This window comes from Spodoptera frugiperda, chromosome 17 (assembly GCF_023101765.2).
Source record: "Spodoptera frugiperda isolate SF20-4 chromosome 17, AGI-APGP_CSIRO_Sfru_2.0, whole genome shotgun sequence".
Taxonomy (NCBI): domain Eukaryota; kingdom Metazoa; phylum Arthropoda; class Insecta; order Lepidoptera; family Noctuidae; genus Spodoptera; species Spodoptera frugiperda.
The window spans coordinates 513,045-539,887 of NC_064228.1; the positions used below are offsets into that span (position 1 = coordinate 513,045).

Here is a 26,843-nt window from a genome sequence, read left to right on the forward strand (position 1 = left end):
TATCATAAGACGATAACACAATTACATACAAACATAACCTAACGCTAGTCTCCCATGGGGGTAGGCAGAGACAATAGAAGCAAATTGCTACGAATAACACAATTAATAAACAGAAGTTTTAATAAAACTAAACAACAAATAAACAGAACATTAACTAAAAGCTAAAAGATAATAAAAGTATTTAATCTTGGCTTTTATTTACATTAAAGTTCTCAAAGCAATCTGAATCTAATATCTAACTACATAGAATTTAAATTAAACTATAAATGTAACAACCAATAAAGGTGAACATGGAATTTAATCTAAAGACCTAGGATTATTTTAGAATAAGAATATTGTAAGCTGAATGGTAGATAAAATGGAAAATAGAGCTTTAATGATACGTACATAAGGTACATATTGTAATACTCTTTATTGTATATAACCAACTTACTTCACAAGTTATATGATGAGTTTTATGTAATAAAAGGCTAGTCTATTATCCAGTTAGTAACAATTTTAAAATCTGAAAAATATCCAAAAATACTTTGCTTGACTTAGGAATCGAACCTTATATCACTTGCTTGGCGGTCTTAATAACCGTGTGTAATAATATACGACACTAATTAGAATACTCGACTTTTTCTCGAAACTGTTCGAAATGGGTCAACTAATTTCAGATTACGACCAGGGCTTTTAATCTTGACCTAAATGACGTAATCAATTATGTGCCTGTCCTATATACAATAATACATAAAAATAACAACGAAAATTGTACCCATGTCTAATTTACCTCCAGTACATAAAATCGATACATAATAAAATTGTTTCAGCGAAAGCGGTCGTGTGTGAACAGAATAATGAATTTATTGATGATACATACTGAATTACATAATGACATGTATTATTGATTGTCATGTTATTGTGATATGTGCCTGTATATGTATTGGAGTTTAGGATTGATATTAATAATTGACAATTATCTACAAATCATGTTGGGTTCATTGACTTTTGAAGTGTCAACTTGTAAACTGGGAATATTGTTTTGTGAGGTAGTGAGTTTTGACTGCGAGTGGTCGCAAGTGTGATTGATTCCCGGGTCAGGCAAAGTGTTACTGGGCTTTTTTCAGTTTTTCGAAAATTTCTCAGTGGTAACACGGAGTCTGGAATTGTGTTCAGTATATGGCAATAGGCTCACCCCCTATTACATGGGACTTATAACACAAATGGTGAAATGTGGGTGTACATTGTATACCTGCATTACATGCCGTAATGTGCACCTCTGCCTACTCCTTCGGGGATAATGGGTTAGGTTAGTTTTGAACTAATAATGGTACTAAGTACTTTTTATCCTAGCAGGGTGATCCCTGCTAGAAAAATGTCCGCCGTTTTGCATTTGCAAAATGCCTACCCACCAAGGTGGTAATTTTTCTGATTGAACGGATTTGAACAATACGGTAGATGACTAATTTTTATTTTAATAAAAATACATGTCTAATATTTCAAAATAATCTACAAGACAGACACTAAAATACAAATCAGTCATCTAACCCTATTATTACGAGAACCACCTCCTTCTACAAAGTTGGTTACCAACACTATAATACTAGTATTTAAAGCCATTATACCTAAGCACTAGACTAATTCAAAGTAATCTTGTTTCAGAACCAGTGGCAGAATGTCAGAAAACGTGCTGTCCTTCAAGGCAGACGCGTCGGACAACAAAGCGAGGTATACCTGCGAAGCCAAGAATGTCATGATCAGCAACACTTTGAAAGCTGAGATAGATCTCACTGTACTATGTAAGTATTTGTATCTAGTATTTAATTAAATAATCTTAATAGTACTGGTAAATGATATAATAAAATAATTACATAATATAATTTACCTTGTCGAAACTTCTACGGTTCGAACTAAGCGTTTCGCTTCGTCGTTTATTCCGCGTACATCGACGGACTAGAACAATCTGCCTGCTGCGGTTTTTCCATCGGATTACAATGTGGGTGTCTTCAAGTCTAGAGTGAATAGGCTCTTAATAAACTAGTGCGCCTCACCATCAACGATTACATCACTACTTACCATCAGGTGGGATTGTAGTCAAGCATTAGTTTATATCGAATAAAAAAAATATATATTTCTGCAAATAGGTTACAATGTAACTCTTTTGCACGTCAATCTCTTAAATAACTAGATGAGGTCGTAGTGATCTTCCTTTTGAATTCAATATTGAATTTATATTAAAGGGTTATATTTAGTATGCTTTTCCAACAGAGATGTGTTATGTAGCTATGCTACAATGTAATAGTTAAGCTGTGAAACTATGTGACCGTTTCCACTGATACTAAACTATGTAGCTATGCGAGGAAGATGCGCAGTTCGAGTATGTGAAGTATCGATAGTAGGGAAGCACATAGCATGATAAAGATCACTAGAGCCTCAAATTCTAGTTATTAATAATAAATCTCTGTTTACAAACAGACAAACATCAGTCTTGTAACAGTTTGTCTTTTATCATTAGAGTTAAGACGCCAGAGTTCGTTCACCGCTCTGATTGAACCAACCAACCAGTACCACCCATTACCCTTAGTGCGAGTTTGCTTTACGTTTAAAGTAGTTGAAACGACTGCCTCGTTTGCCGAGTGGTCGCAAGTGCGACTGCCGGGCAAGGGGTCTCGGGTTCGATTCCCGGGTCGGGCGAAGTACTACTGGGCTTTTTTCGGTTTTTCGATAACTTCTCAGTGATAGCACGGAGTCTGGAAAGGTGCCCGTTATATGGCAATAGGCTCACCACCTATTACATGGGACTTACAACATAAATTGTGAAAAGTGGGTGTACACAGCGGCATTACGTGCCATATTGTGCACCTCTGCCTACCCCTTCGGGGATCAAAGGCGTGATGATATATATGTATGTAGTTGAAACGAGAACGCGTTCGGCGTTCTGATTGGTTAGTTAATGCGAGCGGACCAATCAGAGTGCCGAACACGCTCTCATTTCGATCTCGTTAAACGTAAAGTAAACTCGTACTAAGGGTAGGTACAGTTGTTAGTTAACACAAAGTAATTATTCAACAGAATCATAATAAAACTTCAATGCTAATAAATAAAAAGATATTCAATTAAAATGGAAGTCTAATTAATGTGGACATTCCGACGGATGAAAATTAAATAAAAAATGTGTGAGAGTAAGCAAGTAAAGGCAATTATTATCGTTCATTTGAAATAACAATTGTATGAAATATTTCTTCTTTGTTATTGTAGGATTTCTTGTTAAAACAGTGAATGGTATGCCTGGAAGGATATTGAAATGATTTCAATCTGATTCTGATGTTGGAATACATTGAAACATTGATTTGTAAAATTCAATTGTCTACATTTCTACAAAATTGGAGCTATACCTACTTTTATAATAACTATCGTGAGACATACTAAATTAACTAAAACGCACACTGCTCAAGATGAAAAGTCCCTCTGTGACTTGAAACTAGTAGAGCTTTTCTCCATTAATTTACGAGAATAAACCGTGATTTTTAGCTAATGGAGCTATACCTTTTAGTAGTAGGTATATAATCTAAAAAGTTTGTTTATTTGAACGCACTAATCTCCAAAACTACTAGTCTTATTTTAATAATTATTTTTATTTTGCATAATCCATTTATCGAGGCTATAAAACATCCCGCTACGACTCATAGGAGCTGAGCTGAGAGAGTGAAATCGCGCCAGAGTAGCTAGTAAATTCGTTTATTTGTAAGGTGCTAATCTCAAGAAGTGCTGGTTCAGATTGAATGATGGAAAGATTGAAGGAAGGCTATACACTATGAAACATCACGCCACAATCAATAGAAGCCACAGCAGATAAAACTGCGCAGAACTCACTAGTTTACGATATGCGTAGTCATAAAGTGGTTCTATAATTTTCACAAAGTAAGCTAAAACTGTCTCGTTGGTCAGGTTCAATTCCCGGACTGAGTAAATTGGATCCCCACAAATATAGCTGAAGCTAATGAGATTAAGTTTAGATACTATATTATGTTGTATGTTATCTCGAACTCGGTGTAAAGTATCACAAGTTTTCCGTTTACGTTCCAAAGTTATGAGTACGATCACAATGTACGTAATACATTAAAAATAAAATTGTACATTGTTGTTAATGTGGAGTTTTCGTGGAAATCGACTAATATATTATATTTGGTTACTTTGTTGTTATATTTAGAAGTATATAACTTTTAATCTCGAAGAAGTATACAAAGATACATGCTCATATACAGGTCATATAATGAGTCCACTGTAATAGGGGATGAGTCTATTGCCATATTCTGAACAAAATTTCATACCACGGTCTCACAGAAAACCAACGTGATACAATACTTGCGTTGTGTTTCGATGTGTGAGTGAGGTTACCGGAGGCCTTATTATCCCCTCTCTCCAATCTTTCCAATCCCCGATTCCCCAACGACCCTTAAATTCCTAACCCCCAAAACGCCGACAACGCACTTGTAACACCTCTGGTTTTTCAGCTGTCTATGGGTGACGGCGATTGCTCACTATCAGGTGATACGTCTGCTCGTTTACCGGCTTATACCATAAAACTTAGGAAGGCTATAACTTTTACTCAACATAGGTATCGAACCCAAGCCCTAGACAGAGTTACACTAACGAACAATAAAGCAAGTAATAATGTCTAATAAATAGGACACAAAATCCATTTCAAAATTTAAACGAAAACGACCTGAAAGCAATTAGATTGTTATCACTAAGTACTAAACACAGGAAATTGTTGGAACAATGGAAGTTTCTGAACATTTCAGCCTTCAGGCTTTGTAATATTTGTTTTCAGACACTATAGGATCAAAGTACTGAAATTATTTTGTTCAAGTTTCTAAAGCTTTGTGATCTTTGCAAATCGATATCGTTCTCAGCTCCGAATCATTTTTGGATTCTGATTATATCTAAATGTAGCTTTACTTTATTGTATTTTGGAAAATTCGTAGCAGCTTTTATAATAGAAGGTTTTGTGGTAATGCAATGGTTATCTTCTCAATTCAATACGTTTGATTTAAATGCTATTCTTCTAGATAAGTCTTCTTTGTTCATGTTCTTGATAGAAATATATTGTATAGAAAATAAATTTCATCATTCCATTTTAACGATTTTCATATTTTATTTTAAATACGTAGACGTAGGAGGACTGGTATTTTTTTATGAGGAAAAGTCGGTAAACGAGCTGACGGATCATCTGATGATTAGCAATCGCCGCCGGCCATGGACACCTGAAACACCAGAGGCGTTACAAATGCGTTGCCGGCCTTTTGGGGTTTAGAAATTTGAAGATAATTGGGGATACAGGGATTGGGGAGATGGGTAATAGACGTTAGTAGTAAAAAAACGGTATCAAAGGACTAGTATTCCTTATATTGTGCAGTTTTCATCACATTGATGCACCAGTACACATAAGTCTTCTCATTTTCCATCTTAAAAAACTGTCCCCATAGCACTGTTCAATTCATTATTTCTAAAAACAAACTCCAAATACATTTTGTCCCCAAACCATACCCTCTATCCTTTGCTGCATCATTCCCAAATCCGAGTAAATCTACCGAGAGATGTGTAATATAATGAAAGAGCATAGTTCTGTAAGCAACCTGATGTAGTGCTGTGATGTAGTGCTCTGGAGGATAGCATCCTTTGATGATAACTCTATCAGGTGAACGGTAGTCAAAAAGCGCAGTAATTTCGATAGCGTGTGGTACAAGTTGTAAGGTGGTGGCGGTTTGAAAATGTGTGAAGATTTTTCTTTAGTTCAATTTTGTGTTTTGGTTGGGTAATTTTTGTCAGGTTTGGTTAGGGAACGTGGATAATAGATTATTGTTTCGTGATAAATAGCGTTTTAATACGCTTTAAATGCTGTTGTTATGTTTTTAAAAGAAAATAAACAACGAACTTCTTCTTTCGAATTTTTATTTTTACCTATTCAAAGGCTTTTTTTTTCTCAGCCATGGTCGTGCCATTGCAAGGTAAAGGCGTCCCTACCTCAAAGGTTATGATACCAAAAATATAAATAAATGCATGATGCAGTAGTTTACATAAAATTTCCGTCCTATTAAAAATTGGGAATCAAAATCAATGCTAGCCAAAAACTGTCAAATATCATTTAGGCGACAGGCTTTTACGATATTCGCTAGACAAGTAGGAGTTGTCAAAAACCTATTATAACCAGGATAATTTTTTCGGAGCTGCGGGGTACCTGGCGGGGTTTACCAGAGAAGAAACGGGGTGGTTTTTGGTCAGCAAGAGTTTAACACTTTCTCTCGCCTCGCCCATGGTTAGAGATATCATTGGACGATTTTCCGCTTAAGAAAAAAAAAAAATTGTTTCTTATAACTTAGACCATCTACCAAACAAGTATCCCCGAAATCCGTCTCATTGTTTATTTACAAAGAAGGGGCAGGTAGCCAGATGTAGCGTGTGTACCCGACCGTGGCCGGACCCAGCTTTTTTCCTTTACAAAACACATTTGGTTCACTTGTCAAAGACTTTTGAAGTTTCACATTGATTCTGAGATGTTGAATAATATTATATTGCTGTCTTCGTGATCGTTGATCTAATAGTTATGTTCAGTATGAGGTATGAAGGTCAATTCCTGATACTGGCAAGGGTATTATTGCGATTTTACTTGGAAAAAACTTAAGTTACTCTCCAGTCTCCAAATACGTCTAGATACATTAAGTATTTAAAATAGTTATCTTAATCCATTCTGTCCATTTATTACATAACAATTTCTGATTTTGGAAATATCAAATTTTCCTTAACTTCCGTAATAACGCTGATTTCGAACTTTGCTGTATGGCAAAGCTTTTGTCTATTGCATTAAAAACTGGTGAAAACTGCTTCATTGGCCAAGTAGTCGTAAGTGATAAAAGGCGTCACAATATTTGTTTATATATCATATATAACTGATAAAAAATTGTTCTTGGTTACTGATACATATCTGATTACTTTTTATGTTTTAAAAGGCCTATTCAAATTACAAATCCAATCAAATTACCAATGAACTTCAACCCAATAAAATATACAACCCAGCAACTAATTCATTGCTATATATTGCCGATTAGATACTGACCGCTTACCAAAGGCATCTAAAGTCAATTACCTACGTATCGCTCACTCCTTTATCTCACAAAGGGTAGGTAAAAGCCAATTAATACTAATTAGTTTTCCTACGAGTTAATAGTAATCCGGACACCGTTGATTTTAGGGAAAATCACAAGTTTTGGCCCGGATCATTCTCGCTAATGATTTCGGATTACAACGGAAATTGGTCTTTAAGTTGTCAATTTCTTCAATTGATTTTCAATCTTAATAGTTTCGTGATAAAGTTGAAAGTGTAGAATAGATTGTTTGTTATTATGAGTAAAATAATTTTAAATATCGGAAACTCATCAAAATTAATAAACATTCTAATAATAGCATTACTTTTGTCTGGAACTGTACACACACATCGTTAGGTAATTAATTGAATTATATCATTTAGTTTTCTCTTCACAAGAGTCGTAATTAAAAAGTTTGCAGTACAGTTATTAATGAAATACCAAGATAGTATGATTATTGCATTATAATTAAAATTATTATGAGTCATAGTAAAAAACTCATAACTTTATTCGCATTGACTGCTTTGTTGGTATTTGATTCCCGGGTAAAGTAAAGTATTGTTAAGTTTCTTTAACGCTTTGTTCCTAGGAGGTCTATATTTCGTTAAATGACATTCAACGAAAAAGATTTGTGCTTAGGCTAGTGCTGAATATCAGCGCCGTTGTGCTACGACATTTTAGCTGAGTACTCTGGCCTTTTTGCGTCATATTCCTAATTTGTTTAGTTTAATTAATACCTTGTTTTGCATGCATTACTTTGTGGCGGTGCATATAAATTCTTTTTTCATTTAAAAAACAATGAATATATACTCACACGCACCACCAGTTCCCACAATCACGTAGCACCACAACACCCCAAGCCGATACAGCTCAATGATACGAACATAAATCCCGAACTCCCATCGACATTCAAATGTATTTGACATTTATACGAACGAGGAAAACTTTTAATTTGTTCCGTCTCCATTGCCGCCCTACACAAGTTTCCCGAACGTATTTTTACTTCAAACTCCGACTTCGATAAGCTCCAACTCGATATACACATTAAAATAGAAATTTTCTTCGCAAAAAGTTGTGTTATACAAAATTGTACCTAGTTATGTTTGGATTAAGTTTCAAAATCGAGGATTTATTATTCATTGTCAATCTAAGTTTACTTGTATATGAGAATAAATGTACGGTACGTGGGATGAAAATTACCTAATTTATATAAAGTACCTTATATTATAAAATTAGCTACCCCCACGCGTTTTCACCCGCTGCTCGGCTCCGTGTGTAGCGTGATGTTTTATATCCTATAGTCTTCCTCATTAAACGGACTATACAATTTAAAAAGAATTATGCAAATGGGACTAGTAATTCCAGAGATAATAGCGTTCAAATAAACAAACTAATTGTTCATCAGCTTTGTATAATAAAGTAATAATATGTAGTAGTAATAAGTAAGTTAGGTATAAGATATAATATTTTCTTTACAATAATTTTATCTTAAACGAAACTAAACGACCTATAACTTGAATATAATAACGACATCGAATACATTTGAAATTTATATTTAGTTTAAGCAGCTATTAGAATTTCATCCATTTTCAAGAACCACAATATTGCACTCGAAATAAGATATCTAGGTATTTTATGAGACCTAATTCAGGTTTGATTCTGTACCTACTGGCGGTGTCCTCATGACATTCAGACGACCTAGGATTTACGAACTACGTGTAGATATAACAATAATTAATTCTGTTCATACATTTACAAATGAACCACTGACTTTTACAAATGCCGATTAAATTGCATACTTTGTTCTTACGCGCCGATTAATCGGTAAAAAAATTAAACCGAATTTTTCACCGTCTGGTAAATTGGTGTGCCAATGTCATAGGGGTCGCTAGCTGTACTGGATGCGACTAGAATTTATTGTGCGACAGATAAGCTGGCCTGTTAGTAATATTACTAAAGTACTGAACATAGATTAAAGTGACAAATATGTGTATAAAAAGGGTGAAATTTTAGTGTTGAACGTAGCTAAGTACGTACTAACAATTTCTTTGTAAAATGAAACGTTTGAAATATCTGTCTGGGCATATTAGCTTCGATATATTACCTAGCTTTTGTGTTATTAATCTAGACCTATTTAACAAAAAATATTATGCAATATCTACAAGCCAAAAATTTTGAAGAAAAAACACGCATACAACGTCACGCCTTTTATCCTCAAAGGGGTAGGCAGAGGTGCACATTACGAAATGTAATGCCGCTAAACAATGTACACCCACTTTTCACCATTTATGTTATAAGTCCCGTGTAATAGGGGGTGAGCCTATTGCCATATACCGGGCACATTTCCAGACTCCCTACTACTATTCAGAAATTTTCGAAAAACCGAAAAAACTCAGTAATACTTTTCCGACCCGGGAATCGAACCCCTTGCCCGGCAGTCGCACTTGCAACAACTCGGCCAAAGAGGCAGTGAAGAAAATATCACACAAAAAAAAACATCTGATCCTCACAAAATCCTTACTTTCGAAAATAAATAAGATTTCCAATTGAATTGGTTCTCTCAACGTTGCAGGGTTTCGAAATGTAATAAATTTCGCATGATGCTGCGGTTACGAGGCTTAATTTGATATTAGCCATGCATTAAATTATTATAGCCTAGAAATTGGAGCCTATCTGATTTATTCACAGTCAGGCCCAGCTTTTATACTCAGTATAAATATAGTGTTGACAGTTCAAATCCTTGTATAATGTCACCTTTCTGTCATTGCTTGAGGATGAATGTCTTTATTAGTGTTATTTAGTTTTCGTTTCATTAGTTTTATGTGTACTTGAGAGGCTTGGGGGATTTGGCATAAATATATGCTCTGTGCTACTCGTATTACTACTACCTCTTTATCGATATCTATCTAAGCTCTTCTAAATGTTTAGTAAAGCATTGTTATCTTTTGCATTTCTGTCATGAGGTATCGGTTGACTTGAGTTAATGCGGCCGATGATACGCTCGACTTATTTTATGTCAGATATTAACCGACCCTTAGTTTTTAAGATACAATTAATAAGTTCACTGTGGACATGAACTTCTTGCTACTACATATAAACTATTTTGCAATCCTGTAATTGAATTCAAGACCCTTACACATCTTCACAAATTTTATCATCCTCTCAAACGCATCTAGGCTATTACCATTTAGTTACTAGATTACAAAATAAGTTCTTGTTTCATAATAAATAAGGTTTCTGTTAAATTAAACCTCAATAACTAACCATAACCACTTTTGTTACAGTTGCCCCCTCCCACGTCACCATCTCTGGACCTTCAGAAGCCAGGGTCGGGGATCCAGTGCCCCTGACCTGCAGCACGGCTCCATCGAACCCTGCAGCAGACATCAAGTGGCTGGTACTAGGCAAGCATCATAAGGAAGCAAGCAACAGGACTGTTATATCTCCTGAAGGTAAGGAATTAAGTTTTTTTTAAAGTGTATTGAATTGTTTGAATATTGAAGTAAAAAGTAGACTGAGATTTAAATACTTACCGCCGTACTTCATGGTCATTTAATGGGTTTTATATGAAACACGCTGTACCACATGATCACCTGATGGTAAGCAATCGCCGCCGCCCATGGACACTTGAAACACCAGGCAGAGGCGTTACAAGTGCGTTGCCGGCTTTTTGGGGTTTAGGAATTTAAGGGTTGTTGTTCGGAAATCGGGGATTAAACCGGTAATCTCACCCACACAACGCAAGCGTTGTTTCACGTCGGTTTTCTGTGAGGCCGTGGTATCACTCCGGTCGAGCCGGCTCATTCGTGCCTAAGCATGGCTCTCCCACACTTAAGTTATGGTTACTTAACCCAGTCCTTAGCAATTGTTTTCGGAACAAAAGTAACACGAGGTGAGCCTATTGCCATATGCTGGACACAACTCCAGACTCCTTCATACCACTGAGAAATTTTCCTTAATCGATGTAGTGGCGGAAAAGACCAAACAAGCAAGTATTAAAAATAATATGAACAATAATTTTATAACCGTTAGCATATTTGTTACAAAGCATTCTAGCAAACATGTTATCTGCATAAATTCACAAAGATACATATAACACAAAAGAACTACTGGAACGCGCATCATAATATCCTTGACCGATATACAAGAATGCTAGAATAAAACCCAGCGCTTTATAACAAAGAGCCGAGAACTAGGAAGGTTGATATGAAACACAATACAACTATTGATTTGCAAGTAACTGAGCTCGAAGACGCTTCTAGTATTCTTAGTTTCATGTTTTTTTTTTGCAACACAACAATAGGTACATGTCAATAAATTGTTTGTGTGTTTTTAATACCTATGGGAGTAGACAGAGATGCACATTTGAAATGTAATAAGATTAATCCTATTGTCATGCTATTGTAAACCTAAACTCTACACTATTACTGAACATTTTCGGAAAAGTAAACGTCGTTAATGTTTTACTGAACCTGAAATCGATCTGTATCCTTAGCACGAGTTTGCTTTACGTTGAACGAAATCTAAACGAGTGTGCGTTCGACGCTCTGATTGGCGGACGCGAATGGACCAACCAATCAGAGCGCCGAATACGTTCTGGTTTCTTTTTTGTTTAACGTCACTTAATCAGCAATCATAATTGAAACTTCTCGGAAAACGAAGCAATGAATTGTCCAAAACTTCTTTTTATAATATACATAGGTATCATAACACGAACCTATTTATTTCCCAAAGGGTACTCGGAAATATAACCGTCCACTTCTATCCGTTTATACCATGAGGTCATCTAAACCTACCATAATTAGGTTTACGCTAACATCAATTACAATTTACTATTCCCAAATTGAATTTGATTCGACTATGCTCAAGTCAAATCCACTTAGGTGTAAAATTATATAGAATCCTTACGTACCCAATCCTTACGTCGCATCAACAGCCTATAAGTGGCCACTGCAGACCAAGGTTCAAAGCAAGAGTAAGAACGGGGTGGATTTTAGTCACTGCTACTCAAGTTGCACTTAAATCTCGTACTATCTCTGTCATTTACAAAGAATTTGTAGGGACAGAACTATATTTGAAAGCGTCTTAAAATTGAGTGACGTTTGAGTATTTGACCAAAGGAATCTGACACTCACTCCCGCCTTACCCAAGGCGGGAGAAGTCATTGGATGATTTTCCCCCCTCAAAAAAAAAAGGTTTGTCAGTGATGTCTACATAATCTTAGAAATCACATATAACTAACTAGCTACTTCCGCGCGGTTTCACCCGCTCTGCTCGGCTCCTATTGATCGTAGCGTGATGTTTTATAGCCTATAGCCTTCCTCGATAAATGTACTATCCAACACAAAAAGAATTATTCAATTCGGACCAGTAGTTCCGGAGATTAGCGCGTTCAAACAAACAAACAAACAATCAAACAAACTCTTCAGCTTTATAATATTAGTATAGTATAGATTTTGCTTTTGTTCCCAGGTGGTTGGATCACGACGTCGAATATCACAGTGGTGGTGGAACCTAACAAGAGGTCCATAGTGGTGGTCTGCCATGGCATCAACGGACAACTGACGGAGAATGTAGTCGCCACACACACCATCAATGTGTTATGTAAGTATTTAGGCATAAGGTTCAATTTTGGTTGTAGTTATGTATGGATAGGAAGGGAGGTGGTGCTTTTTGAGTCTGTGTGAAGTTAAATTAGACTCTAATGAGTTGAAATTACGGTTTGTTTTTGAATACTAGTCGATAAAATTAATTTCTTTACCAAGGACTTTGGAAAAAAGCAAAAAATATTCACTATTCGTCATATTCATGTTCACAATTTGCCATTTTAATAAAAAATATCCAGGTTCGACGAAAAATAACGAAATATCGAATGACAGATTATTTTTCATAAAATTAATAAGAGTTTTGAGTAATTTGAGATATAGACACTGTATTGACATTCTCTCATTATAACGATTGAAAAACGTCAAAAGAATACCTTTGAAAATATATTGATAAGCAATTCTAAGAAAAATAATAGCACATACACTTTTTTCTTAAAAAAAAAATACAATATTTATTTACGAAAGATACAGCGAACTCGAGAAACGTACAATAAAATTTCTACGAAAACTCATCGACTGACAAATTCAATAAATATCACCCATATAAATAAATTGATACGCTTCTCAAAATCTTAGCTTAATCAATCAATAATTTCTCGGCACCGAAACACGGGAATCTGGGTAACCTGACCCAATAAAAATACTTTCCGTTTCGCGAAAATTCCATTACCATACGGAATATGATAATCCATAGTCTAAGGAGGCAGGCATGGATTTTTCCATCAAATTCCTATTTGATTAGCGAGCTGTCATGAACAGTCGAGCTCGAAGCATATTGATGTGAGCGCAAATATATCAGAAACCACGTAAGGTTAACAAGATTTTTACAACTTCTAATATGAAATATGTCAAGAACTTCGCCCTCAAGTTTTGCACCGAAATCTGCTTGTTTTTTTGTATTTGTTATGAGTTTAGTGGGATTTTGTTTGCAGTTTTGTAAGTTTTTAAGCATTTAGTGCTTTATGTGAGTGGGACATGTCATTCAAAATTTTGATACAGTATTGACCATTAATATTATTATTATGTAAATCGTCATGCTTTCTATACCCGAAGGGCGGGCAGAAGTGCACATATTGGCACTAGAATGTACACTCACTTTTCACAATATAATATGTTGTAAGTCCCATGTAATAGGGGGTGAGCCTATTGCCGGTATATTTATTTATATACCGGGCACATTTCCACACTCCGTGCCACTACTGAGAAAAATCCAAACATGCTCAGTATTACTTTGCCCGACAAGAGAATCGAACCCGATACCTCTTTCCTGGCAGTCGCAATTGTGACCACTTGACCAACGAGGCAGCAGTACTCAGCATAACGTAGTACTTAAACTAACTCTTTAAGCACCTACACTTGGATTTTCAATCTAAATCTTACATCACAATATAATTTTCATCTTCAATTTTATACTAACCAAAGCATTTAGCAGTTCATGTAACTATAACATCAACTAAACTTCGTGTATAAGATAGAGAGAATAATTTATACGGCGACTCTTAGACTACGGATTAGATGTCACACCTTGAGCTATTACTACCTCCTGGACTATTATGAATTAGACTCAAGCTTGAGTTTACCACTGTGCTACCAAACTGTAGACGGATTGAAATTGGACTTTAAATTATATATTTGAGAGTCGCTTTTAGTGTTTTGATTGTTACGTAGTACTGGAAAGCTTAGGGGAGTAGATTCGATTATGGAGTTAAGTTTAAAAAAAATGCTTTTTGCTGGTTATGTAAATATTATAAAATAGATGTACACCCACTTTTCACTATTTGTGTTATAGATCCTCATGTAATAAATGTGTGAGCCTATTGCCGTATACTGGGAACAATTCCAGACTCCGTACTACTAATAAGAATTTTTCGAAAAACCGAAAAGAGGCCAGTAATTCTCATAATGTGCACCTCTGCCTACCCCTTCAGGGATAAAATACGACGTTGCGTTATTTTACACTTTCGAGTAATTAACTTTACTTAATCTAAATCACTTACTAAAAATGCCTTATCATACGTCTGACTCTTAATACTTTTTAATTCGGTCCCAATCAACAGTGCATTCTTCATTAACACATTGAACGCCGTGGTGGTCACTGGTGACCGACGTTAGCGGAGGATTTGCCTTCAACAGTGTTCTATTGGCAGTCAAAGATTTAAAGATCAACTTAACTAATTTTCTACCTTCAAACTACAAACAACCCTAAAACGCCAACACCAATAATTACGACCCCCAACACATAAACATATTTATACCCACAATTTTTACCCACATGTAACTTCATACGTAGTCTATTTGACTTTATAATAACTCGCAGTGTCTGAAACCCTTAGGCGACGTGACTCGGGTACATAGTACCCCTTATAGCAGAGTTGTGTTATCTAAAGAGATACACCCCGTATATAATATACAGGATGAGTGTACGAAGGACATATTTCGAGAGAAGTGGCAACTCTTAAATATTCACTGGGAGGTCCCGAATGAGGTTTTTATGTTAAAGAGGGGAGGAGGAGGGGCAACTATTTTTGAAATTATGGGTATTTAGTGTGTATTTGTGTAAGGTTGTAAGGTGTGGTCTTATGTGTGATGGAAGGAAATAATCATTGATTGTGTGGTTTCTGAAAATACACGATTACACATTATAATACAATTTATTTACAAATATAATTTACTTGAGACTACGACTATCAGAACTTAATTAAGTCGAAAAAATTGGGAGTGTCTTTTTATAATATTGAAATAACCACTTTTTACTACATGCTTATGTAGTACCAAAACAATGTTTTTTTATAAATTTTGTCTGTCTGTCTCGCTAATCTCTGAAATGGTTGGACCTGAATGGCTGAAATGACCTCTGTAGGTAAAAAAATCATATATTCATGCATCAGCATAAAACAAAAATAAAACCATATTTTTTAAATCCCCCTTACGAAATTTAACTCAAACACTTCATCTTAAAACCTGACCACCTTTAGACCTCACTTTAGTACTAAAGACCTACTCTGGCACCTCATTACCCCACCATCCTCAATCTGAACACCATAAAAACTAGCATCTTGAAAAACTTAGCCATGGTCATACAGGACCCCTACACCAATCCCCTCCATCATTTGCGGTCTCAACCCTTACACGGCCGTGGTAACTAAGATTACCCTTTAAATCATTTCTAGGCAGGGTTAGGGGTCTTTAGGACCCATTGTGGTCAAGCAAAGGGCTTTGTGTATCGTGTGTGGTGTTACATGATCTTTGATATAAACCGCTTGCTCTGAAACCGTAGTGAAATTGGTTTTGTATGTTTGTTTATTTACATGAGATGGAGATAAGATTTGTATATTATATTTCCAATATTATCAGTAGACATGGTACACTCAGGATTATGCTAATCTATACTTATATATAAAGCTGAAGTGTTGTTTGAACGCGCTAATCTCCAGAACTACTGATCCGATTTAAATAATTATTTTTGTGTTCGATAGTGCATTTATTGAGGAAAGTTATTAGTAAAATAGTTAATTCGGGTTTGGGTGGCATGTGTATGTGAACGTGTACATTTTATAAGAGAAAAAAAATCAAAGAAACTTAATTGTACTTGCTTAATATCATAATATTCAAAATCACTCATTAAAAATACGTGAAAAATTAAAGCATTTCTACATAAAATCTCCGTTGTTGCTTCATGAAGGAAGTGAGAATCAAAGGCAGTTTGCTTCTGATTTTATTATATAAATCCAAATTATTAAGGCTTGTCAGTCAAATAGCAAGACTTACCTTAATATTTTAGACCTTTTGTACTATAATGATTGTGAGTTAAAGGAATATTCCTCAAATGTAACAATATAATAATTCAGTACGAAATCTTTTGTTGTTATTTTAGGTAAACTAATGATGAAACTAAACATTACCTTTGCACGTGGCTTGAGGTCAATCAACGGGGTAGACTTAAAGATTTTAGCCTTTACCGTTTGTAGTTTGAGCTGAGCATTATTGTAATAGGTAACTGTCGTAAAACACACTTACTAAATTAACTAAAAAACATGGTTTACACACATAGTTTACTCCAATAATGGAGAAAAGCTCTACTAGATTCGAGTCACAGGCACTTTATATCATGAGCAGCTAGCAGAAGTTAGTTTAGAATAATCAAATAATGAATCATGACTGATAACTATTTTTCATCAGAAATGGGTAAAACAAGTTGATAGATACATTCTATGATTCTAATCTTTGATAGAATAATTTTATTTATTTTCTTTATCCCATTTCTACCCAAATATTCCCTACTCTAAATTATTTACCTATTTACATTTCCTAGTACCCGGAAAATACTTTACAAAATGCATCAGCTATGGAAAATTTGCACGAAAATAAATTACGTTAAAACTTTTTCAATTTGAAAATTTTAATAGCACGGATTTGTGCCCCGAGGTTTGACGAGGAGCGCACTATAGCAGAAACTAATTACATAAGTGAACAGCTTTCCGGGAATATTTATATACAGAAATACCAGTATGTACTGACCGGTAAATATGTACAAATATCATACAACGCGCGGCCAACATAAACTGGTTTGTATAACTTCATATGTAGTTGTTAACTGGTTTGTATAACTTCATATGTAGTTGTGTATAAAAAGAATAAAAGAAGATATCTCGAATTCAAATCCTCGTATTGGGCAAAAACTGTTATTCAATTTTTCGAAATTCTTTGTAACGGAGTTTGAAATCGTATTTGTTACAATTCAACATAACTACCTTTCGAGGAATGTAAACTGGTATTCTAAAAACTGTATATTTCACAAAAAAAAAAATTCAACACAGAACAAAAAATGTTCAACATATGTACATACTCGTATCTAAAACTGTAGAAATCCATTGAAGCGTAAAATCCGGGTTACCATGGAACATTTCCAAGTCGGATACCCGGGTTCCTATGTAACATATTAAACATAAAATGATAAAACTATTGCTGTATGAACAACAGCGGATACGTCCGGTCGAATTATCATAATATTTGCGGTGGCGGAAACACAGCTGACGTCACGCTAACATTTTGGGGTTCAGCAAGGAAATAGTTTAATCCATTGTGGTAGTTTTGGATACATACATAATATATTGAGCGGTGAGCCAGGTACCATTTGACGGTGATAAATTAGTTTTGTTTCTCGTTAAAAATGTATGTGCCTTACTCGCTGTTTCATCGATCAAATGCTGCTATTAACTTTGTGTTGTTTATGTTCTGTTAGCAGGCTTTTTGTTGCTATTTAAAAAGATTTTAGCTTTAATAACGTCACGCCTTTTATTCCCAAAGGGGTAGGCAGAGTTTCCCATTTATGGCACGTAATCCCACTGTCCAATGTACACCCACTTTTTACCATTTGTGTTAGCCTGTGAGCCTATTGCTATATACCGGGCACAATACCATACTCCGTGCTACTACTGAAAAGTGTTGTGTGTATGTTTGTTAGTCAATCACGTCAACATCGCTAAAGAGATTGGGATGAAATTTGGAAAAAGTAATACATAAAATATTTTTTACCCGTTGGAACCGCGGGCGAAGCCACTAGCAGAAGCTAGTCAAAAATATAGTTCAATGTTTCAAGGAACCAAAAAATATAATATACAAAACCTACATCTTGCTTTGTCAATCCCAGCAATTGACAAGTCCTTTATCTTTCTTCATTCAGAAGTATGTATTTATCCACACAAAATCGCCCCAAAGAGGGATTCTGATAAATTCCTTCCCCTTATTTGCCTTTTCCTTTTCTTCCCTCCCATTTATTTATGGAGAAAGCCAATTAGAATTAAACAAACTTCCGAAAGTCAATCGTTTTTAATCTTTTTTTTTCTACGGAACCATTCGTCGTAAATTCATTATTCCCAGTTTTTTCCTCTAACGCGATAAACTCTAGCTCGGATTAAACAGCTTTTTAAACTGCCCTCTATCTCTTTCTCTCTCGCGATTTTTGCATTCTTCATCCCTCTCTAGCAACGGATTTATGCGTTTTTCTTTTTTTTTGCGGTTTTAAAGTTTACGCACTCCGTTTTTGTGGATTGAGGAAGCTGGTTCCATGTGTTCGTTAAAATTTTTGGGAAAACTGTTGTGGTAGACGTGTTCGGCATATTTTTGTGTGTGCCAAAAAGTCTAATGCGCATTTGTGCTGCAGGTTTTGGTATTCCTAGGGTTCCTACAATTATAGGCATAGTTATGACTGTCGGCTTACTCCCGTAACTGTTTGACAAGGAACTCGATTTGTTTCAAGCCAGGTTAGTGGCTTATATTCATGACGGAGACTGTCTCGCAGATTCGCCCATATACTATTATAGTTTCATGTTTTTGTATACAAAATTGAATAACATTTTTTCCCAACTTTGCCTAAATATAATTTAACTTACGACCACTCTAACTGGTCTTTTGACACTTCCAAGAAAACAACCCTTTGCATTAGGTACAATGTTGTATTTACCCTCACACAATACTGGACCAAGTTTACATAGGCCTTTCTAGCAATAATACACCTTTTTGTCACAGCAATAGAAGCTATATTTCGTTCATTAACATAACACTAGTGGCGTTTGAATATTTAATTCGGCGCCATTTTGGAATTTGAGGTCAGGTCGTGACATTAAATGAAATGCCTGTACTCTGGTACGAATGAACAGATTTCGCTGTGGGCTGTTTGATCTTGGTTTCTGTGTTCTCGTGTGCTACAAATAGGGTTTTATGTCGCTTGAAAACACATATTATAAGTACTTGTTTCGTTTTAAACTTCTGATGGCTTTTTGAAAATCCTATTTTCTATTCTTTGAAGCTGAAGATCGAACTACATATTAAGTGTGAGAGAGCCATGCTTCGGCACGAATGGGCCGGCTCGACCGAAGTGATACCACGGCCTCACAGAAACCCGACGTGAAACAACGCTTGCGTTGTGTTTCGTTGTGTGAGTGAGTTTACCGTTTGTTTCACGTCGGTTTTCTGTGAGGCCGTAGTATCACTCCGGTCGAGCCGACCCACTCGTGCCAAAGTATGGCTCTCCCACATTGAATTCCCGCATTTATTTCTTTTCAAAACTCGTTCATTTCTCGCTCAGCTTCTGAACCGACCCTATCATTTAATTTAACAGTACATCAACATTATGTAACATGGCGACTGCCATCTATATACATACATAGGTACCTACGTACATAATACACAAATTGCTATTTAAATTACCAACTAATTGTATAAAGGAATTGACTTCAAAGGCACTGGGTACAATTCCATTCTTTGTAATTAGTGGAATTTAGAGACTAGTGGCAGTCTGCGGTTTTGTTTGCGTTATTGGAATTAAAAGTAGCTAATGTCTTTATACCGCTGTATATTAAATTTAGAAGGGAATACATTTTGTGCCACCTGTACTCTTGCCACGGGTATTATAATAGTAAACAGGAACTACAGCTCTGTTCTCTGATAAACATGATCCATTTATAATGCGATCTTTAAGCCCAGCATAGAGATCCTTTTTTTAACCGCCTTCAAACAAAGGAGGTCATCAGTTTGACCTGTATGTACATGTTATATATGTATTTGTGTGATTATCTCGCGTTAGACTGAACCGATTTTGATGCGGTTTTCAGCATAGTATTTTTCAGAAAAGGTTTTTGGGATATTACCAGACTTTAAGAAAATTGAGGTTCGCACTTTAGCTTTTAAATGGGGTTCAATTATTTGTAGTGTGTAATGTAAATATTAGTTGTACCTACAATTCTATCTATAGAAGAGCCTTATAAAGACAAGACAAGCATTCAAAATATAGTGCACAAAATAAACTTAGGTTCTAAAGTTAGGAACCCTAGTGCTTTGAAGGTCTGGTCGTTCAAACAGCTACACAGACGGTGTCTCATTCAACGTATGCAGCGGTCGACTTGTTATCTTGTCTACATTAATCATGTCTTAAGGGGCTGGTCAAAGGGATTGGAGGTGGCGATTTTAGTTTTTCAGTTTGGAGTTTCATTTTATTCAAATTGGGATGATGACCGGGGTATGAAATTTTAATAAAACATGTTTTTTTTAAAGAGCAACGGTGGAGTTTCTTGTTCGTTCTTCTCCATTCGAAGCTACACTTTGGGACGAGCATCTAGCTTCACTGACAGACTGATGGACAATTCAATTTGATGTTTCAAAAATGCCTAATTTAGGATTAATTGAAATCAATGCTTTGATTTTGACTTTCACTTTGAAAAATTGTATTTAGCCCGTCAGTTGGGTAATGAAAAAATATTAGACACATATTTTTTTATTTTGTCATATAAGACAACAATACTTAAACAAAACGAATCAAGTTTAGGAGTGGGAGCTAATACGTACATTTCTACGTATAAAATGTACATAGTACTATATTAAACCTAATTGCTTCCTAATAAAATCGAAAATGGTTAAATCCCGCTTCATCTATTCCCCTGTCTCCCGAACGGTTAAACGGAGCACAAGTACGAAAGGACCGCTGGCCAGCAAGATAGGCAATGAAACATTAAATTCACACACACATACAAACATAAATGTCCAACACATAGATATTATTCCTTATCTTCATTATGAAGTAAAACTGGATATTTGGCGCTTTATACTAAACTTTGTTCATTATTGCGGTGTAAATGTTAACTGGAGTCTTGGTTAGACAGGGAGTCTTGGTTTGATTATAACAAACATAATTTAACGCGTTTTAACTCTTGAAGAGGAAGGTAGAAGGTAGATAAATTATAATGAAAATAATCATTGCCATAGAAACTGCCAACATACTCGAAAAACCAAAAACATAAAATGATTCTCCCAGCCAAGGATTTCAACCTACAACCCCTTACTCGATTGCCATTGTAATTCAATAAAAAAATAAACAACTAATATTTACAATCCACTAGCTTCTGCCAGCGGTTTCGCCCGCGTTCCCGTGGCATAATTAATAAGTATCCTATCACCCAAATCAGTTCATACCCTGTACCTATGTATACCAGCTGAAAATACAGAACGCATCAAAATCCGTTCAGTAGTTTCAGTGATTGACGGACAAATTCTATTTACACATTCACGCACATCAAAATTCTGAAACCATCTCAATCGCTATCAGTCCAAAACTTAAAGCCAACAATTTTTAGGCCACTGCCAAGGTGACGATGCAAAAAACCTCTATTCATATGTTGTTTACTAGCCCCCTTTCGGGGCGGACCGCGATAATACGCCCTATTCACCCCACGGACATACAAACACACATACACACGGCGCTTTGTATACATTTTACGTTTTATTTAGGCTTGAATAGTGAAAGTTAAGGTTTTTTACGTGGGTAGTCTTATTTGATTATAAAGACGGTTTTTTATAGGTTGGATATAGACATTTAGGAGTGTATTATTAGAACTTATGACGGGATATTTAGGTACCATGTTTATTCATTGTGGTGAGTTTCCGATATTTCGGCACTGTTGCACATCCAAACATTACTCGATATCAATATAATTCAATAATCAAAGTACAACGAATTCCACAAAAAATAATAACCGCATAATACTTTGCCCTACATGGCATCAATCTCTAGAACCAATCAATCAAGAACAACTGTACCACTTACTTAATATCTATTAAACACTAAAAAACCCATTACTAAAATTAAAACTGTTCAGCACACACCCCTTATATGTAGGGTTGTCGCGTCCAGCACGTTCTACTCATTAAAGTAATGAGTCTGTGGACATCGCACGAATTAATTGCTCAACTGTTAGCTTGGTGCGGTGACAACCCTATTCGTGCACAAGTGCGGCCTTAACTGTTGCAGTACAACCCTGAAATTTCAACCGTTTTAATGTACTTTCTACTGTGTTTGTTTCAAAAGATAAAAAAGTGGTTTTATATGAGTTTTTAAAATGTGTTTTTTATAGAATTTTTATCGTTATACGATGTTGTAAAGTTTTGTTTGTTAAAAGCTATTGTTTATGTAGATTTTAGTGGTGTTTTGTCAATTTTATAGTTTGTACTTTTTTAAATGGTATAAGCCGGTAAACGAGTACACGGATCACGTGATGGTTAAGATGTGTTAAGAGTCCTATCTAATTATACGACAATAGAGCTTATTGCCATACTCCTGACATAATTCCAGATGTGGTACTGATGGTTAAAAGGCTAATTGATCCAAAGAAGTGAAGAAATTAATACCGTACATTAACTTATAGAAAAAAAACGCTGATTCCGAATATGTATATAATATAACACAAATATTGCCTGACCCGTAAATCGAACTCCAAACACCTTACTTACCAATAGCACTTGTCAACAATCCTGTCAATACAATCATGAAACGTAATATGTATTGAAACCTAATTTCATCAAAACAAAATTCAATATTTTATCCATTTCTTGTTATAATCTGATACCCGAGGGATAATGCTGTTATCTCAATGATTAATGGATGCTGTAACATGACAGGGTAACGCGTTTGATGCCCGATTGAAGTAGCGTAGACGGTTTGCTTAGAATAGGCTTTGTTATAGAAAGAAAAAAAAACGGTTTTATTTTTATTTTTTTATGGGTTAGACTTAGATAAATGTACTTTTGTGAATGATAGATTGTTTTTGTTATAGTGTGTTGACATTTGGAATTGGTGCTACAGTGATAGTTTATAGTTATTTGGTTATTTTCTAAGCTTTATCAAGCTTCTTGTAAATTCTCTGTAGTGACACGGAGTCTAGAACTGGGCTTAGTACAAGTTTGCTTTACGTTTAATGAGATTGAAACGAGAGCGTATTTGGCGTTCTGATTGGTGGGTTCATTCGAGCCGGTCAGTGAGACACAGAATCAGGCTCTCTCTTCGATCTCGTTGAGCGTAAAACAAACTCGTACTAAGGATACAGTGCCATACATAGCAATAAGCTCAAAATTACTTGAAACTCATTATGTACATGTTTTAATTAAAAAAACACGATTTACTCACGTTCAAATTGTTGTCTCGGTTCTGGATGTAAAGTGTATGTGAACTTGTATGTTTGTCCACAAGACATTGAAAAAAATCCTAATATAGAGCAACGGTTTTAAAAACAAAAACAGTAACATATAAAACATCATAACACCCAACCAATGATCAAAGAAACATAAATTGCACTCACAGTCTCACTTCCTCAATACTAAACGACATACATATATAATATTTATCATGTACGTATGTATGTTTGTATGTAAAAACATCAATCTCTAAGGAATGCTGTTACTCACATATCTCGTGCGATTTCTTGCTCATTGCGAACCGTTATCAGGCAGTTAGTTTACGTTGAACACTAGGAAAGTTGTTTAAACTTGTTTTTGTAGGAATAGCTTTGAACCTATCTACGTTATAGTGCTTTTTAAATAGCATAATGTAACATTTTATTCGTAGACAATTCAATACTTTTATTACCCGAGTTAAGTAAAGTATACAAGCTAATAACTTGAATAACAATTCTATATTTTAAGAAAAAAAAAAACTCTCAGTAATAGCACGGAGTCTGGAAATGTGCCCAGTATACGGCAATAAGCTCGCCCCACTATTATTACATGAGACTTATAACATAAATGGTGAAAACTGTGTGTACATTGTATAGCGGTATTACGTGCCGTAATGTGCACCTCTGCCTACCCCTTCGGGGATAAAAAGGCGTGACGTTACGTTGTGTATTAAAAAATTGTAGCCAATTTTTTATATCGGCCCTTTAAAAAAATAAAGTAAAGTCAATTAAATCATAAATAGGTTACTTTTAAGATGTCAACAACTAAAGAAAATCTCTATCAGTCTATTTGTCAGTGAAGCCAGATGCTCACAAAAATGATAGACTTCATTTCGAATATATCTTAAAAAAAAAACGTATTTAAAATTCTAGAATAAATAGCAATCAAATATTATAATTCCATTTCACTCAAAAAGCAATCACGATCATATCGTCCGAACGTATACCATTTAAGTTTTCATTAAAAAAAAGTCTCAGAATCTATTATCTTTAACAAAAAATGTTTTTTCTCCGTATTTTCTCAGCTGTCAGCTATTCAATGTCACCTGTATTCAGCTGACATCTTTCTTGTTAATATAGAGTATCGTAAAAGAGCTTACGACGGCCTCGCAAATTAGAAACGCGAGTTTTTCTAAGCAGACGAACATACGGGAGCGAATTTTGTTAGGCAACGCTGCGTTTTGTCTTTTCTGCTTGTTAATTTTATGAAATATGTAGATGTTTTTTTCTTTTTATAGATGTTATAATAATTTTGGTGAACTAATTATAAGAATTGACCACAGAAAGCTCTACAAAGAGATGAGTGGAACGAGGGTAGTGAGGCCTTTGCCCTGCAGTGGGACAATCATGGCCAAAAAAAACACAAATTTTACATTTAAAAAACATAATATTTCCGAAACCGTTAATATTAGCTTAACACAGAGCAAGAGATTTTCATTCCACAACCAAAAATACATAGGTATATGAACCATATTTTTTAATCCCTCAAAGAGAATATCGAAATGTATAGCCAGCTTATCTTTGCCGTGGTTGTAATATAAAATATGTTCAAATATGGAGTAAAATATATTTTTACTTATGTTTAAAATTTTTCAACAGTAAATTATTATATCATTTGTTATATTGTTACTACCTAAGCAGAAAATGATATTAATCTTATTGTATAAAACAACAAAAGAAAACATCAAAGTCCACGATTATTTATAACAGCTGAAATATTAACAGCTGATTTACGACAATACATAGAATTTCTGTCAAAAACCTAGATTTATCCAGAGATTACAAATTAAAATCGTTTATTAATAATTTTACCCACTAGAACAATAACAGTATTAACCAAACACATTCCACATCGCCGTCATCACACGACAAAATAAAAAAGTCACCTGCAGCATTTCATCCCCAATTATCATCCCGTATATTCGGACAGGGTTGTCGCATGAATCCTGATTGCTAGTAGCACGTGACACGAATAACACTGTAACCGTTATCTGATACAGTGAGCGGTTATTTATTGGATAAATCTCTACTTATTTCCCTAGTTATGTTTCTACTGAGTTTCTCCTTCGCTTTGCTGAGTTTTTGTTCTTTGAATTCCGAATTAAAGGGGGGAGGGGGTGCTTGCATAATTTTCTAAGACAGAGTTTGGTTGGTTTTTGAAGGACTAAGTTGGTTTTTGTGGGTTAGTAGGTCAAAAGAAGATGTTGTTTTGTTTTTCATGTGTAAGAGGTAATAATTAAATCAACTCTAGTTACTGCCAACGGCTTCACCTGCGTTTCCGTGGGTAATAAAGTATCATATCACTCAAGTCAGCTTATTACTAGAGCTATGGACTACCTAGCGGGTTTACCGGGGCTCCGGTTCAAAAAGCAGGAGTAGAAACCTTGTCTGTATGCCAAACTTCATAGAAATCCGTTCAGTAGTTTCAACGTAATTAACGGACAAACATCCAAACAAACAAACTTTCACATTTACGTATAATATTAATGTTTTGTACTTTATGATTGTACTGAATAACTGAATCTCACATGAATGATAGTATTTTTCAACAAAGTTTGGGTATAAACAACAGTCTTCTTTGTCACAATAAGATAAAACTATACATTCATAAACAGCTAAACCAATTCTAATGTATTTTTGCATAGATATAGGTTACAATACCACACAAAAGTTTAACCCAAAACAATTATTTTCCACTACAATTTCTAATCTTGATATTGTCCACCATTTTAAACACGGAAACTGTTGATATTTTGCCCAAAAACTAATATTATAGTGTAGTGTAGAGGCTCGCAGTGTAATTACACGGCTGTACCAACACGTACATGAGATCCAATTAGTGACAACCCTAAACTAGGGATGTAGCCATTATTTTAATCACCACTCCGTGACTAGACCTTCCTTATAATTTATAATTGTTGGCTTGATCTTGAGTTGCTGCTTGAAATGTGAGAATTTTTAATCGTGTCATTGAATGTCAAGGGCTCAAGGTCAATGTCCAGGTCAATTTAAAGCTTTGTCACTGGGGGAAGCCTTTGTTCAGCAGTGGATGTCTTATGGCTGATATGATGATGATGATAAAATGAAAAAATTAATGCCTTGCAGTTGAT

The 26,843-nt window shown here is 35.2% G+C and overlaps 1 protein-coding gene across 3 annotated transcripts in view; it reads left to right on the forward strand.

The window, feature by feature from the left end:
* Window positions 1-26,843, forward strand: part of LOC118276606 (nephrin) — a 284,280-nt gene that overhangs the window by 235,242 nt on the left and 22,195 nt on the right. For all 3 annotated transcript variants that reach the window (XR_004783681.2, XM_035594954.2, XM_035594953.2), the window contains exons 9-11: window positions 1,645-1,781; window positions 10,412-10,579; window positions 12,600-12,731. Coding sequence is in view for 2 of the 3 variants with exons in the window: in XM_035594954.2 (XP_035450847.2) it covers window positions 1,645-1,781; window positions 10,412-10,579; window positions 12,600-12,731 (437 nt within the window). In the remaining variant the exon portion in view is untranslated. The remainder of the gene's footprint in view (window positions 1-1,644; window positions 1,782-10,411; window positions 10,580-12,599; window positions 12,732-26,843) is intronic.